This window comes from Mesoplodon mirus, assembly GCF_964341445.2.
Source record: "Mesoplodon mirus genome assembly, chromosome: 7".
Taxonomy (NCBI): Eukaryota; Metazoa; Chordata; class Mammalia; order Artiodactyla; family Ziphiidae; genus Mesoplodon; species Mesoplodon mirus.
In genome coordinates, this window is record NC_138983.1 from 47,125,320 (window position 1) to 47,139,908 (window position 14,589).

General features: G+C 38.9%; 1 protein-coding gene across 6 annotated transcripts in view; it reads left to right on the top strand.

Moving 5' to 3' along the window:
* DLG2 (discs large MAGUK scaffold protein 2) overlaps positions 1-14,589 on the top strand; it is a 1,227,261-nt gene that overhangs the window by 849,035 nt on the left and 363,637 nt on the right. For all 6 annotated transcript variants that reach the window (XR_014294598.1, XM_082627349.1, XM_082627348.1 and 3 more), the window contains one exon: positions 10,797-10,953. Coding sequence is in view for 5 of the 6 variants with exons in the window: in XM_082627349.1 (XP_082483475.1) it covers positions 10,797-10,953 (157 nt within the window). In the remaining variant the exon portion in view is untranslated. The remainder of the gene's footprint in view (positions 1-10,796; positions 10,954-14,589) is intronic.

Genomic DNA, 14,589 nt, shown 5'->3' on the forward strand with positions numbered 1-14,589 from the left:
GAATGAGGAACAAGAGTTAGAACTGTGTTCCACTGTTCACATTTAATAATATAGAATAATGACTACTAATGGGTTCCTAGGCCATCCGAACTCTGGATGATGAATGACAAGAAAATTAGAGCTCCAATCACTTTAGTATGAAAAGTATTCACTTCTTTATAAATTGGCGGTGTGTGCTCATTTATTCAATCATCAGGTGTTTATTGAGCATTCTTCTAGGTATACCAGGGATACCTAGAAATATAAACCACGACACCACACCTTCAATAGATTATAATCTCTCTGGAGGCCACAATGCCCTCATGCACGGAGAAGCTCATGGAAAGACAAGGCGTTATGTTCATCAGACCCAAAGTCATCGGCCTAGGCAATAAATATGCAGAAATGAGAGCTGTGGCTCAAAATCTGGCGGAATGGGCCATCATGATGAAGGTGGACCGTGAGCAAGTCTAAAATAAAAGGAAAAATTAAGACAAATGGGAAATATAAGATACATATATATAGGATATTTCAGCATGAGACAACTTGGAAGGACAGAGATGGGACTGAGTGTGGAATATTAAATCAGCTTAAAGTTAACAGAGAATTACTATGAGTCAAGTACCACACTGAACATCATGGAGAAGACAAACGTGGAGCAGACACCGCATGTGCCATCAAACTGCGAACAGTACAGTGTCTCACTGGCAGCCTGTAGGTGATCCACAACAGAGACATGTGGGTGTGACCTGTACCATACTTTTATTTATTTTTTATCATTGTCAGCTTAAAATTCTGGAAATTCACATAAAATCTAGATTCTTATCTTTAGAAACTGGAGAATATGGCAATACTAGTCGGTGTTCCTGCTTGGAACACCTGTCCAGAGCTGAGCAGAAGCTACCCTTAGAGGGAACATATCCTCAGTTTGTTATAGTCCCTGCTCAGCCTGCTTCACTCATTTATGTCACCTGCCCTATCCCTACGGACTATAGATTTTTCCATCCCAATTAAAATCTAGCAAAAAAGAAAGATATTTGCAAAAAAATTATAACTTGAAGTAGAAGGTAAAGTGAGGTTTAAATCACTGTGGGAATTGAGTCGTTCATTCAGTAACTATTTCCTGAGTTCCTGGTTGTCAGGCATCTTGCTACTGCTGGAGAATTGCTGGTGCCTGAACTCCCAGAGTTCACAGTCTATTGAGGAAGATGGATACATGAGCAAACAATCACTGCACAATGTAATAAATGCTACAATGTTATATGTACAAGACACAGTGTGGACCCACGGAGCAAGTGATCGCCTGTGTCTGGAGGGTCAGAGAGTTTGAACTGGGTTTTGAGATGGCCTGAGCCAAGAAATGGAGATATGAAGCAATATGTCAAACTCAAGGAAGCACAGGAGTTTGATATGACTGGAGCATAGGATGGCTGGAGCCAATTAAGCAGGGAACTAAGAGAATCCGGTGTCATTCTAGTGGAAAGAATGTGTTTGGAACATTGAAACTAGAATCAAAGAATCTTCAAACTAGGAGACTATCCTAAAAGTCCAAGCCTGAACTAGAGAGAATGGAGAGGTTGCATGGAAACCATGACGTTCAGAGAGAGGAGAGTACAAGGCAACGTATAATGAAGGACTGAAGTTTGTGGTTCAAGTGATAGAAGCCAAGGGCAGTTAAAGTGAATCTTTGAGTGTCAATAATTCTGGAAACTATATTCTGTAAATATATTGTGATACCTTTTTAAAATTCAGGTCCTCCTCTGGCTTATACAAAGTATATTTTAGTTTAGTGTTTTAAATTTCCATTGTGTAAGTTCTCTCTCCATTTAATGGACAAAACACTTAACTTGTAGTAAATTGACTGGCTCTATCAAAACAGTGAGATACCAATACATACCCATTATTTGGCAAAAATCTAGAACACCATCAACACCAAATGCTGGTGAAGAATTCTCATTCATTGCTGCCGAGAATGCAAAATAGTACAGCCACTTTGGAAGACAGTTTAGCAGTTTCTCACAAAATTAAACATACTCTTACTGTATGATCCAGCAATCATGCTTCTAGTATTTACCCAAATGAATTGAAAATTTATGTCCACACAAAAACTTGCACATGGATGCTTACAGCAGCTGTATTTATAATTGCCAAGACTTGGAAGAAACCAAGATGCCCTTCAGTAGGTGAGTGAATAAATAAACTGTGGTATAGCCAGACCATGGACTATTATTCAGCACTCAAAAGAAATGAGCTATCAAGCCATGAAAAGACATGGAGGAATCTTAAATGCCTATTACCAAGTGAAAGAAGCCAATCTGAAAAGGCTACATACTGTAGGATTCCAACCATGTGACATTCTAGAAAAGGCTAAACTATGGAGACAGTACAAAGATCAATATTGCCAAAGGTTGGGTGGAGAATGGGATGAATAGGTGGAACACAGGGGATTTTAAGGTCAGTGAAACTACTTTGTATGGTACTATAATGATGGATACATGTCATTATACATTTGTGCAAAGCCACAGAATGGACACCACCAAGAGTGAAGCCTAATGTAAACTATGGACTTTGAGTGATAAGGATGTGTCAGTGTAGGTTCATCAACTGTAACAAACATAGCCCTCTGGTGGGGGATATTGAGAGTGAGGAAGGCTATGCGTGTGTGGCAGCAGGATGCTTATGGGAAATCCCTGTACCTTCCTCCTAATTTTGTTTGAACCTAAACTGCGCTTAAAAAACTGTCTCAGAAAAACAGAACTACAATACGACCCAGCAGTCCCACTACTGGGCATATACCCTGAAAAAACCATAATTCAAAAAGAGTCATGTACCACAATGTTCATTGCAGCTCTATTTACAATAGCCAGGACATGAAAGCAACCTAAGTGTCCATCGACAGATGAATGGATAAAGAAGATGTGGCACATATATACAATGGAATATTACTCAGCCATAAAAGGAAACGAAATTGAGTTATTTGTAGTGAGGTGGATGGACCTAGAGTCTGTCATACAGAGTGAAATAAGTCAGAAAAAGAAGAACAAATACCGTATGCTAACACATATATGGAATCTAAAAAAAAAAAAAAAAAGATTCTGAAGAACCTTAGGGCAGGATAGGAATAAAGACTCAGACGTAGAGAATGGACTTGAGGACACGGGGAAGGGCAAGCTGGGATGAAGTGAGAGAGTGGCATGGACTTATATACACTACCAAATGTAAAAATAGATAACTAGTGGGAAGCAGCCGCATAGCACAGGGAGATCAGCTCGGTGCTTTGTGACCACCTAGAGGGTGGGAGGGAGGCACAAGAGGGAGGAGATATGGGGATATATGTATATGTATAGCTGATTCACTTAGTTATACAGCAGAAACTAACACACCATTGTAAAGCAATTATACTCCAATAAAAATGTTAAAAAAAAAAAAGTCTCAGTCATAGAAAAAGAGATCAGATTTGTGGTTATCAGAGGTGAAGGGTGGGAAGGAGAGGGAACTGGATGAAGACAGTCAAAAGGTACAAACTTCCAGTTATAAGATAAATAAGTACTAGGGATCTAATGTTCAACATGATAATTAACACTGCTGTATGTTATATATGAAAGTTGTTAAGAGACTGAATCTTAAGAGTTCTCATTGCAAGGAAAAAATATTTTTTATTTCTTTAATTTTGTATCTATATGAGATGATGGATGTTTACTAAACTTATTGTGATAATCACTTCATGATGTATGCGAGTCAAATCATTGTGGTGCACACCTTAAACTTATACAGTACTGTATGCCAATTATACCTCAATAACACTGGAAGAAAAAAATTTGTCTTGAAAAAGAAGACTAGCTCTGATGTTTACTAGCTGTGTGAACAATAAGCTAGCTTAACAACTAGCTTAAACAAGTTGACTTACCTAAGCATCAGAAAAACAGAACTTCTCACGCTACTATACATAAAACAGATAATCAGCAAGGACCTACTGTATAACACAAGGAACTCTACTCAATATTCTGTAATAATCTATATGGGAAAAGAATCTGAAAAAGAATGGATTATATGTATAACTGAATCATTTAGGTGTACACCTATAACTAACAAAACATTGTAAATCAACTATACTCCAATATAAAATAAAAATTAAATTTAAAAAAGTAGAACTTCTAATTTTCCACAGGGTTTTGATCCTCTGACAAGAAAAATATACATTAAAACAGTTTATTTTTAGGGCTTCCCTGGTGGCGCAGTGGTTGAGAGTCTGCCTGCCGATGCAGGGGACTCGGGTTCGTGCCCCGGTCTGGGAAGATCCCACATGCTGCGAAGCGGCTGGGCCCGTGAGCCATGGCCGCTGAGCCTGGGCGTCCGGAGCCTGTGCTCCGCAACGGGAGAGGCCACAACAGTGAGAGGCCAGCTTACGGAAAAAAAAAAAAAAAAACAGTTTATTTTTATTTTTTATTGAAGTATAGTTGATTTACAGTATTATATTAGTTTCAGGTATACAACATAGTTATCCAATGTTTTTATAGATTATACTCCATTTAAAGTTTTTTACAAAATATTGGCTATATTCCCTGTGCTGTACAATATATCCTCGTAGCTTGTTTATTTTATACATAGTAGTTTGTATCTCTTAATCCCATATTCCTATTTTCCCCCCCACTTCCCTCTCCCCACTGGTAACCACTAGTTTGCTCTCTATATCTGTGAGTCTGTTTCTGTTTTGTTATCTTCATTTGTTTGTTTCATTTTTACATGAAAACTTTAAAATCTTCCATATAATGTAATGGATTATTAGTATAAGAAGTTTAAATTAGAAAAAGTAAATCATTTGGAGTGTGCTTCGGACATTTTATTTGCATACCATTTTACAGATTTATTTCTTTGCATTTCTCCCTTTTATTAAAATAAACATCCTAATTTACTTTGATATAAAATTCTATTTTTAAAAAGACATTTAAATCTCAAGAGTTGAGAAGTTTCCAAGTAATTTGGTTTAAAAGACTTGTCCAAGGAAAATAAATAAAAACTACCATCACTCAAGAACGATGTGCTTTATGCACAGGGTCACTAACAAAATGCCCCTGCATGGGTTACATAGATATGGAATGGGGTCTGATGTTTCATAATAATCTTTAAAGCTGTATTCTTTCTGCAGAGAGCATTTTGCATATTAAACATGTAAGGATAATCCTTACTTCCAAAGAAATTTTGTTCTATCCCATTTTTCTATTAAAATATCAGGCTCCCTCCATAAAGTTTTCATTTTCTCATTTTTGATAGAAACTTGAGTACAAGAAATACTTTCCTCTTAACTTTGCAAGAAGTGCAAATATGATTCAACTTATAGATTTTTGTCTGAGAACCATGAGGGAAAGGTAAGACTAGAGAATGCAAGGCAAGCTAGAGAATGAATGCCCCATCTAAAGAGGGCCATGTTCTAGACAACTGTTGCTATGCAATGAGATTAAGAGCCAGTATTCACAGAATGCCTGGTTTTTTTTCATGGAAAGCCATAAATCCACATTTTATGCAAACTTTCCTAATTTTAAATATGAGCAACTAATTCAAAAATTTGTAAACACTGTGGGTCAAATTAAGCCTCCAACTTATCAACTGACAATCTCTGGAATATATCGTACTTTGGACTCTGGGATTTTGAAACAGAAAATGTGTCTTAATTCTGCCTTTGCTACTTACTAAACTCAGTTAAAAACTTGGGCAAGCAGTCTTATTTCACTAATCTAAAGAGTTGTCAAAATAATTTCTTCATCAGGTTGTTTACTTTTCACAATATTGTGTCATAAAATTTTTCAAATATAAAGAAATTTAAAGAATGTTATAATGGACATCCATATACTTGCCATCTAGATTCTGCTTTTAACATTTTACTATACTTGCTCTATTCAATCTATCCAGTCATCAATCCATCTTCCTTTTAGGATCGGTTTCAAAGTAGTTGCAGACATCAGTATACATCCTTCATTAGATTGTTTTGAGCAATAAATGGAATGATGCACAGAAAGCATCCAGCACAATATTTAGCATATAGATAAAGAGTCATAATAGCCCCCTTCCTTCCATCTGTTTATTATCTGTAGCTTGAATGTCATTGGTCCCACTAAGAGTGTGTGTTTTATATTGGGGGAAGAAGGATATTTTTATAATAACTTTTTTGTCAAAAATCCTCTTGGCCCCTACCTTCACAATGTATCTAGAACCTGGACTTCCAGTATCAGCCAAAATAGAGTATCCCCATTCCTCTCTAATCCTCCCTCTTGCTATAAAAGCAAAAACAATTTTAGACATAATAAACATAGCAACACTCTAAAAAGCTGGAAAGAAGTCAGACAGGCTTGGAGAGGAATGACACTGATGTGAGTTATCTGGATTTTCTTTCTGCTTCCCATATATCCTGGATGGGGCAGTAGAGAAGCCTATACCCTGAAACCACCAACAGACACAGATAAAGTAGCCTCAAGAAAAGCCTGCTCCCTGTAACCAAAGGACTGGGAAAAGGGTAGACTAATAGAACTGGGAACATTTTAGTAATACTGGCCCTACTCTAGCCAAATACCAAAGAAAAAACTGTCCACTCACCATTGTGGTACCAGCAGACCATGCAGATAGCTAGATTTCTGGCCCCACCAGAGACAGTTAGGAGAAGCAATTATGAGATGGCCCTTCATTTCTTCCACTGGGCTGGTGTCAGTGGTCCAAACAAGAGCTGAACTTCCATCCCCATTCTGCAGCAAAAAGGGAGAATAAGAGGGTATGAGGTGTAGCTGGTTGACACTCCACTTTCAGTGGAAAGCTGAAGTTGCATCTTTATCCAGCAGCAACAAGCTGGAATGAGATTAGCATTCTATTCCCCTACTCCTGGTATTGGCAGGGACCAGCTGGAAGCTGGACTTCCACCCCCTGGCAGTGGCAACAGATAGAAGGAGGAAGAAGGAAGCAGCACTCAGTGGCAAACCATACCTACCAGGGTAGTGTCAGTGGGACTCAGTGGGGGGCTGAACTTCTAGCCCCACCCAGAGGCAAAGAGGCAAAACAAGGTGGTGCTAGTCAACATGCTACTTTCTCTCCACCACTGGTGTCAGTGGGTCCAATGGGACCTAAGCCTCTACCCCCACCAAGTGACAGGTAGGTAGAATAAGTCAAATGTTAGCTGGTACCCCACTTTCTCTCCTCCCTGGTGTCACCAGGGCCAAATAGGGAACTGAATATCCAACTCATTTGGATCTTCATGCTACACCTAAACCAATCCACTACGCAGAAAAGACTAAGATTAGATAGGATCCAGTGCACAACACAACACCCAAAATGTCCAGTACACAATAAAAAAATTGCTTCTCATACCAAAAACTAGGAAAATCTCAACTTGAATGAGAAAAGACAATCAACAGATACAAACACTAAGATAACACAGATGTTGGAATTATCTGTCAAGGATTTTAAAGTAGCCAGCATGCTTCAGTGAGCAATTACAAACACACTTGAAATAAATTTTTTAAAGAAAAGGAAGTCTCAGCAAAGGGATAAAAGATATAAAGAAAAACCAAATAGAATGTTAAAGCTTTAAAATAAAATAACCAAAATTTTAAAACTCACTGAATGGGCTCAACAGCAGAATAAATATGACAGAAGAAAGAATCAGTGAATCTGAAGATAGAAAAACAGGAATTACTCCTGAACAGAAAAAGAAAATAGATGGAAATGTATCCACTGTTCGCCACTTCCTCTAATACCACCCTGGTCCAAGGCACTATTATATTTTGCCTAAATATAGCAATAGCCACCTAACTGGTCTCACTTCTTTAAACTCTGCCCCTCAGATCTATTTTATACCAAAGTAATCATTTAAAAATGTAAATCAGATCAAGTAATTCTTCTTCTCACTGGATCCCCATTTCTCTCAGAGTAAAAGTTAAAGTTTTAAAATGGTCTACAAGGCCCTTCAGGATTTATCCCCCATTGCCTCTCTGCCTGTTGTAGTCAGAATTATGAAATGGTCCCATGATCTCCACCTCCTGGTGTTACTCCTACAGTTAAGTTACCTTACATGGAAAAGGGATTTTGCAAATGTAGTTAATATTACTAATCAGTTGATCTTAAGGTGAAGAATTATCTGGGTGGGCCTAACCTAATCACATGACCCTTTGAAAAGCAGAGAGTTAAATCCAGCTAATTGCAGAAAAACAAGCCAGAGAGATTCCAGATATGAAAAGGATTCAATGTACCATTTCTAGCTTGAAGATAGAGAGGGCCGCATGGGAAGGAAAATGTGTGGCCTCTAGAAGCTGAGAGAGACCTCCAACTGGCAGCCAGCAAGAAAACAGGGACCTCAGTCTTTGTTAAGACTGATGGTTAATTTTAAATGTCAACTTGACTGGGCCACAGGGTGCCCAGATATTTAATTAAACACTATTCTAGGTGAGTCTGTGAGGATGTTTTTGGATGAGACTAACATTTGAATTAGTGTACTGAGTAAAGCTGATTGTCCTCTCTCGTATGGGTAGCCCCATCCAACCCATCCAAGGCCTGAATAAAACCAAAGTTTGGGTAAGAGAGAATCTGCTCTTTCTTTCTTTCTTTGAGGTGGGTCATTGGTCTTCTCCTAACTTTGGACTGAAACTTTAGCTAGAAGTTATACCATTGGCCCTCCTGGGTCTCCAGCTTGCCAACTATAGATCCTGGAACTTCTCAGCATTCATGACTGCATGAGCCAATTCCTTATGATAAAATATATGTAATACAGTCCTACAACCACAAGAAACTGAATTCCGCCAACAACCTAACTAAATATGGAACTGGATTTTTCCCCAGAGCTTCCCAATAAAGTTTGGCCTGGCTGGCACCTTGATAACAACCTTAAGAAATCCTAGGCAGACAACCTAGACAAACCCACCCAGACTTCTGACCTACAGAATTGTGAGATAATAGTGGGTGTTGGTTTAAACTACTAAGTTTGTGGTAATTTGTTACTCATTAATAGAAAACGAGTACACTGAGTTCATCTTTTACCATTCTCATTCCCTTGTTCACTCATTCAGCCACGCTGGCCTCCTAGCTCTTCCTTGACAACACCAGGCACCCTCCCACCTTAGGGCCTCTATTCTTTCTGGCTGGAATGTTTCCTTCAGATATCATATGACTAGTTTTCTCACCCCTTCAGTCTTTCCTCAACTGTCACCTTCTCAATAAATCCTGCCCAGGCCCATCCCTGAAAGCACCTATCCTTTTTACACTGCTCTACTTTTTCTTTTTCTCAAAATATTTATTGCTTTCTAACACACTATATAACAAACTTATTTATTGCATCTATTTCTTTTTAGTGGTCTACCCCCATCAGAATGTATGCTTAGAATAGTAGGGATTTTTGTTTTGCTTACAAACTTTCCAAGTAGCTGGAACAGTTCCTGCCATAGTAGGTGCTTACAAAGTATTTGCAGAAGAAAATGAATTAACTCTTAATACATAGCATTATTACATATTACTTATAGTCCAAGCTCTGATGTACATTATAAATCCTTCCTCATAATAAGGTTAAATATAGATATAATGCATCTCTTTGTGCAAGGAAATGTGATAGCAAAGAACAAGATCTGTGTAATCATTAGTATAAAAATATATTGCATGGCTCTTTGCCATTCTTACATCATTAAGAGCAGGAAAATAGAAGAGGAACCTTTAATGATTGGAACTGAGATACCTGGGAGAGGAGGGTGGGTGATACAAAAAGCACCTTGGTCAAACCTAAGGCTTGCAGAATACATTTTTTGAAACTACTGATAGAGAAAATTCAACTAGATGACTTCTAAGATCCTTTACAATTCTACATTCCATATTTCTCCAGCTTCTACACAAACTCAATGAACTGTTGCCTTAAGATTTCATCTCTCATCCTTTTATTGATGACCATCAAATCTGAATTTGCAGTCCTCTCTGAGAACCTAAATTCCTATCCTTTGTCTCTAACTGCTTCTGCACATCTCCACAAGGATGTCCCACTAGTACCTGGAACTGAGCATTTCAAAATCATACTCATCCTCATGACCTACCTACCCCTCTTTTGCCAATTACTTAGATGTTCTTCCTTCCTCCTCCAATACCTGAATCAATCTCTGGACCCTCTGTTCCTCCCTTCAAATTACCTCTCTCATGTTACCCTTTCTTTTCATTATCACTGCCATCACTTTTGGGTAGGCTGCCCCTTCCACAAACGTGGATTACTTGGACAACATCCTCACTGGTTTTCCTGTCTCCCATCATATCTGTGCTTCCAACTCCATCAATCATATTATGGTCATTTGTTAATCTTCCTAAAATGGATTTAAATATTCTTCATGCCTCAGAATCTTCCAGTGAGTCCCCACTGCTTACAGAGTAAATTTTAATTAACAGTCAAACAGACAACAAACCCACAGGCTGGCATGTTAAGATCTTTCATGGTCTGACCTATTCAGTCTAGTCTCTTGTCCCCCAAATTCTCTCCCTCTTTTTGGATACATCCATCCTACTGAATACTACTCTGGTGCTCATTACAAGAACAGATGTTTTAAACAAAGGAAACTTGTAAGTCTAGTTTAAGAAAATGTTTTGGAATTAAGGAATAAATTTGCATGGCATTTTGGCATTTGTTACAGTGAGGAGTTCAGACATCTGCCCTGATATTAGCATCTTTTTGATATGCAAATTTATCATAATTGGGGAAGCCATTTTCACAGGTAATTAATTGCTGGTGTCATATAACCTGGTGAAAGTAAAAGCAATGTAAATCTTGAGTGGGCCACCCTATGAACTGTGCTCTCCACTTGTTTCTACAGGGAGCCCCGCAAGGTGGTCCTGCACAAAGGCTCCACTGGCCTGGGCTTCAACATCGTGGGCGGGGAAGATGGAGAAGGTATTTTTGTATCCTTCATTCTGGCTGGTGGACCAGCAGACCTGAGTGGGGAGCTCCAGAGAGGAGACCAGATCCTATCTGTGAGTATTTCTTCTTAATCTTTATTCCCTCCATGTCTGACACCATTTGAGAGAAAGTCACTCCCAGTTATAACTCCAAAAGCACCTTAATTACAAAGGAAAAGTGGAGGAGAGCATTATGGCTTCAGGTGCATGTTGTAATTTAAATGGTGTTCAGGTGTTTGAAGCATGTTACTTCCCTCAGATATAGGTAAAGGCGCTAGTGTTCTCATTTAGATTTTCTGAGACATATTTGCATCCAATAGAACACTGAGAAGCATGCATTCTTTAGGTATATTACTTATTTTTCAAAATGCCAAATTTCTTTCAAAATCCATCACTATACTCTAAAAACTGTATCTTTATGATGTATATAGTTTGTTGCATATAACTGTGTAAGAATAATGTATAAAATAGTGCTATATACAATTTGGTGACATTGATAAGTGGTAGCAGCATGACCATTTACCTAAATACAAAAATTACTAGAAATGAGTTAATAAGCACTTATTTACCAGGCATCTTATGAAAGTAATTTTTAATTCCCACAATCACCCTGAAAGGTACTGCCCCATGTCCAGATGAAAAGAATAAGGCTCAGAGAGGTTAAGTAACTTGTCAGAGTTAACCTAACTAAAGAGTCAGAGCTGGGATTTAAATATTCAGTTTTAATGCCCACCACCTACCTCCCCTCATCCCTCCCTCCTTCCTTCCTGCCATCCATCTTTCCTTCCATCGTGCTTTCCCTCCATCGTGCTTTCCCTCCTCCTTTCTTCTCCAAGTCCTTTCTTCTATTTGAATATCTACTGACTGCTTCTTTCTACTACATCAAGCTACCTCCCTGGGATAAACTCTATGATAAGTAGTTAAATCCATTGTGAGTGTTCATGCCCATACTGCAGTTTTGGCAATCATGCAAATAATAATAGAGAATTACATAAGGAGCCCAGTTCTATGGCTGAGGTTATCATTCACAACTCAATGAAGCATTTAGTTTGTGGTTTTGATTGTATACTTAGAAAAATTTGCTTTTGCTTTATAGCTAGAATTTTCCAAGTGACCTTATATTTGTTAACCATCACTCCAACTCCTACCCATGCACACATGATTTACCTGTATAATGTAGTCAGTTGACCTAAGCAAAGTGTCCAGTGGTCTGCATGCATGGCCCTGCCTTATGTGTTTCTGTGGTTCTCCCACACATGCAGGTTCCTTCTCACTCATCAATGAGCAGATGTCTGGAAAGACTGAGTATGGGATAAATAGGGTAGGTCCCATGCCAGGCCTTTGTTCTGTCACCCAATGTCATGCCTTCAACTACTTCGCCCCACCTACTTCTTCTATACTTAAATGATATATATAAGATATAACTTAAAAGGTTTAATAAGCTATTAAACCTCATCACCCATATTTATTTACACACCTGTCTTTCTCTACAAAGTTACAAAAAACTCCCTGAAAGCAAATTCTGTATTGTTTTAATGATTTTGTATCCTCAACATTTAGCACAGTGCCTGACACAGAGCAGTCTCTCAAAAAACGTTTATTGATGAAAAAGTATTGAATTAAAAATAATGATGCCTTAAAAAGTCACTATAGGGACTTCCCTGGCAGTCCAGTGGTTAAGACTTTGGCTTCCAATGCAGGGGGTGCAGGTTCAATCCCTGGTCAGGGAGCTAAAATCCCACATGCCTCGAGGCCAAAAAACGAAAACATAAAGCAGAAGCAATATTGTAACAAATTCAATAAAAGACTTTAAAAATGGTCCACATCAAAAGAAAAAAAAAACTTAAAAAAAAAAAAAAAGAAAGTCACTATAACCCGGGAGACTGACTCTAAAATACTTTCTAGAACATACTTCCTCCTCCTGGCTCAAAATCTGTAGACTGGGGACATCCCTGGCCATCCAGCAGTTAAGACTTCCACAGCAGGGGGTGCAGGTTCAATACCTGGTCCAGGAACTAAGATCCCGTACACCGCAACGTGCAGTGAAAAAAAAAAACTGTAGACTGGGGGACCACTCTGTCATTTCATCACAATCAGCATTCACATTGTCATAGCGCTTTCCCAGATACAAAGCACTTTCACATACATTGATTCTGGGAATCTTCAAAGAAATCTTAAGTGTCAGGATATGTTATTATTACTCTCACTTTCCATATCAGGGGAAGGGGATTCAGAATGGCTAAATGATTTGTCCAAAGCTCCACATCTACTGACTATGACTTTGGACTCAAAAGCAGGTCTCTTGGGGCTTCCCTGGTGGTGCAGTGGTTGAGAGTCCACCGGGACACGGGTTCGTGCCCCTGTCTGGGAAGATCCCACATGCCGCGGAGTGGCTGGGCCCGTGAGCCATGGCCACTGAGCCTGCGCATCCGGAGCCTGTGCTCCGCAACGGGAGAGGCCCGCGTACCAAAAAAAAAAAAGCACGTCTCTTGACCCAAAATCAGTATTCTTTCTCCTCACAGCACAATCTCTCTTCAAAACCTTGACAACGGTCTCATTCAGCAACGTCTTTGTACACATTGCTCTGTGTGCACACCACGTTCAGGAACACACAGAACTATATAACAAGCTAATATTTACATGGTGCTTTGAGTCAGACACAGTTACAGCTAATTTAATCTTATAACAACGCTGTGCCTTATTATGCTCATTTGAAGGATGAATAAACTGAGGCACAGAGAGGATATTAGACTTTTTAACTCTGTTTAAATGAGAAATCCACTAAGCCATGGGTTTTCTTTGTTTTAACCTCTATGTGTGTGGTAGAAAAAGAGATGGGCCAATAACCTTCTTATGGCTCAACAAAGAAAACTCCCAAGTATTTCTGCTTTTAGAAGTAGATGTATCCATTTAAATATTATTGCCAGGACCACAGAGTAAGCAAGGCGAACAATCAGAATTATAGTCTTCTTAGAGATTACAATTCAGAGAACATAAAAATCTCTGAAGTTCAAATATCATATCTGTCTTTTAAGTAAAACATTTGCAAAAATTGTTCAACAATGACAATATCATCTGCTTTTTGCAATTGAAAAGAAAAAGGGAACATTTCTCCTTTTTAGCTTGTAAAAATTTATAAAAACTGTGGCTAGAAAGTGTCTAGTTTAAAGGCTCAGTATTGGAATTTCATTGGTTTAACACTGCAGGGAAAGAATAAACAGGCTTGAGAAGCTCAAACATTATTACAATATGGAAAGAAAAATGACAGAATAGAATTATTAACAATGGGATATGGAGGATAATATTTTGCACCTACAGCTTGCACTGGACATGTAAGGATAAGTTATAACTTCCTGGAAAACACAAGAACAAAAACTCTAAACAAAAATTGAATACAGGGACTTCCCTGGCAGCACAGTGGTTAAGAATCTGCCTGCCAATGCAGGGGACACGGGTTCAAGCCCTGGTCTGGGAAGATCCCACATGCCGCGGAGCAACTAAGCCCGTGCACCACAACTACTGAGCCTGTGCTTTAGAGCCCGCAAGCCACAACTACTGAGCCCACGTGCCATAACTACTGAAGCCCACACGCCTAGAGCCCGTGCTCCACAACAAGAGAAGCCACCATAATGAGAAGCCCGCACACCACAATGAAGAGTAGCCCCCACTCGCCACAACTAGAGAACGCCCGCGTGAAGCAATGAAGACCCA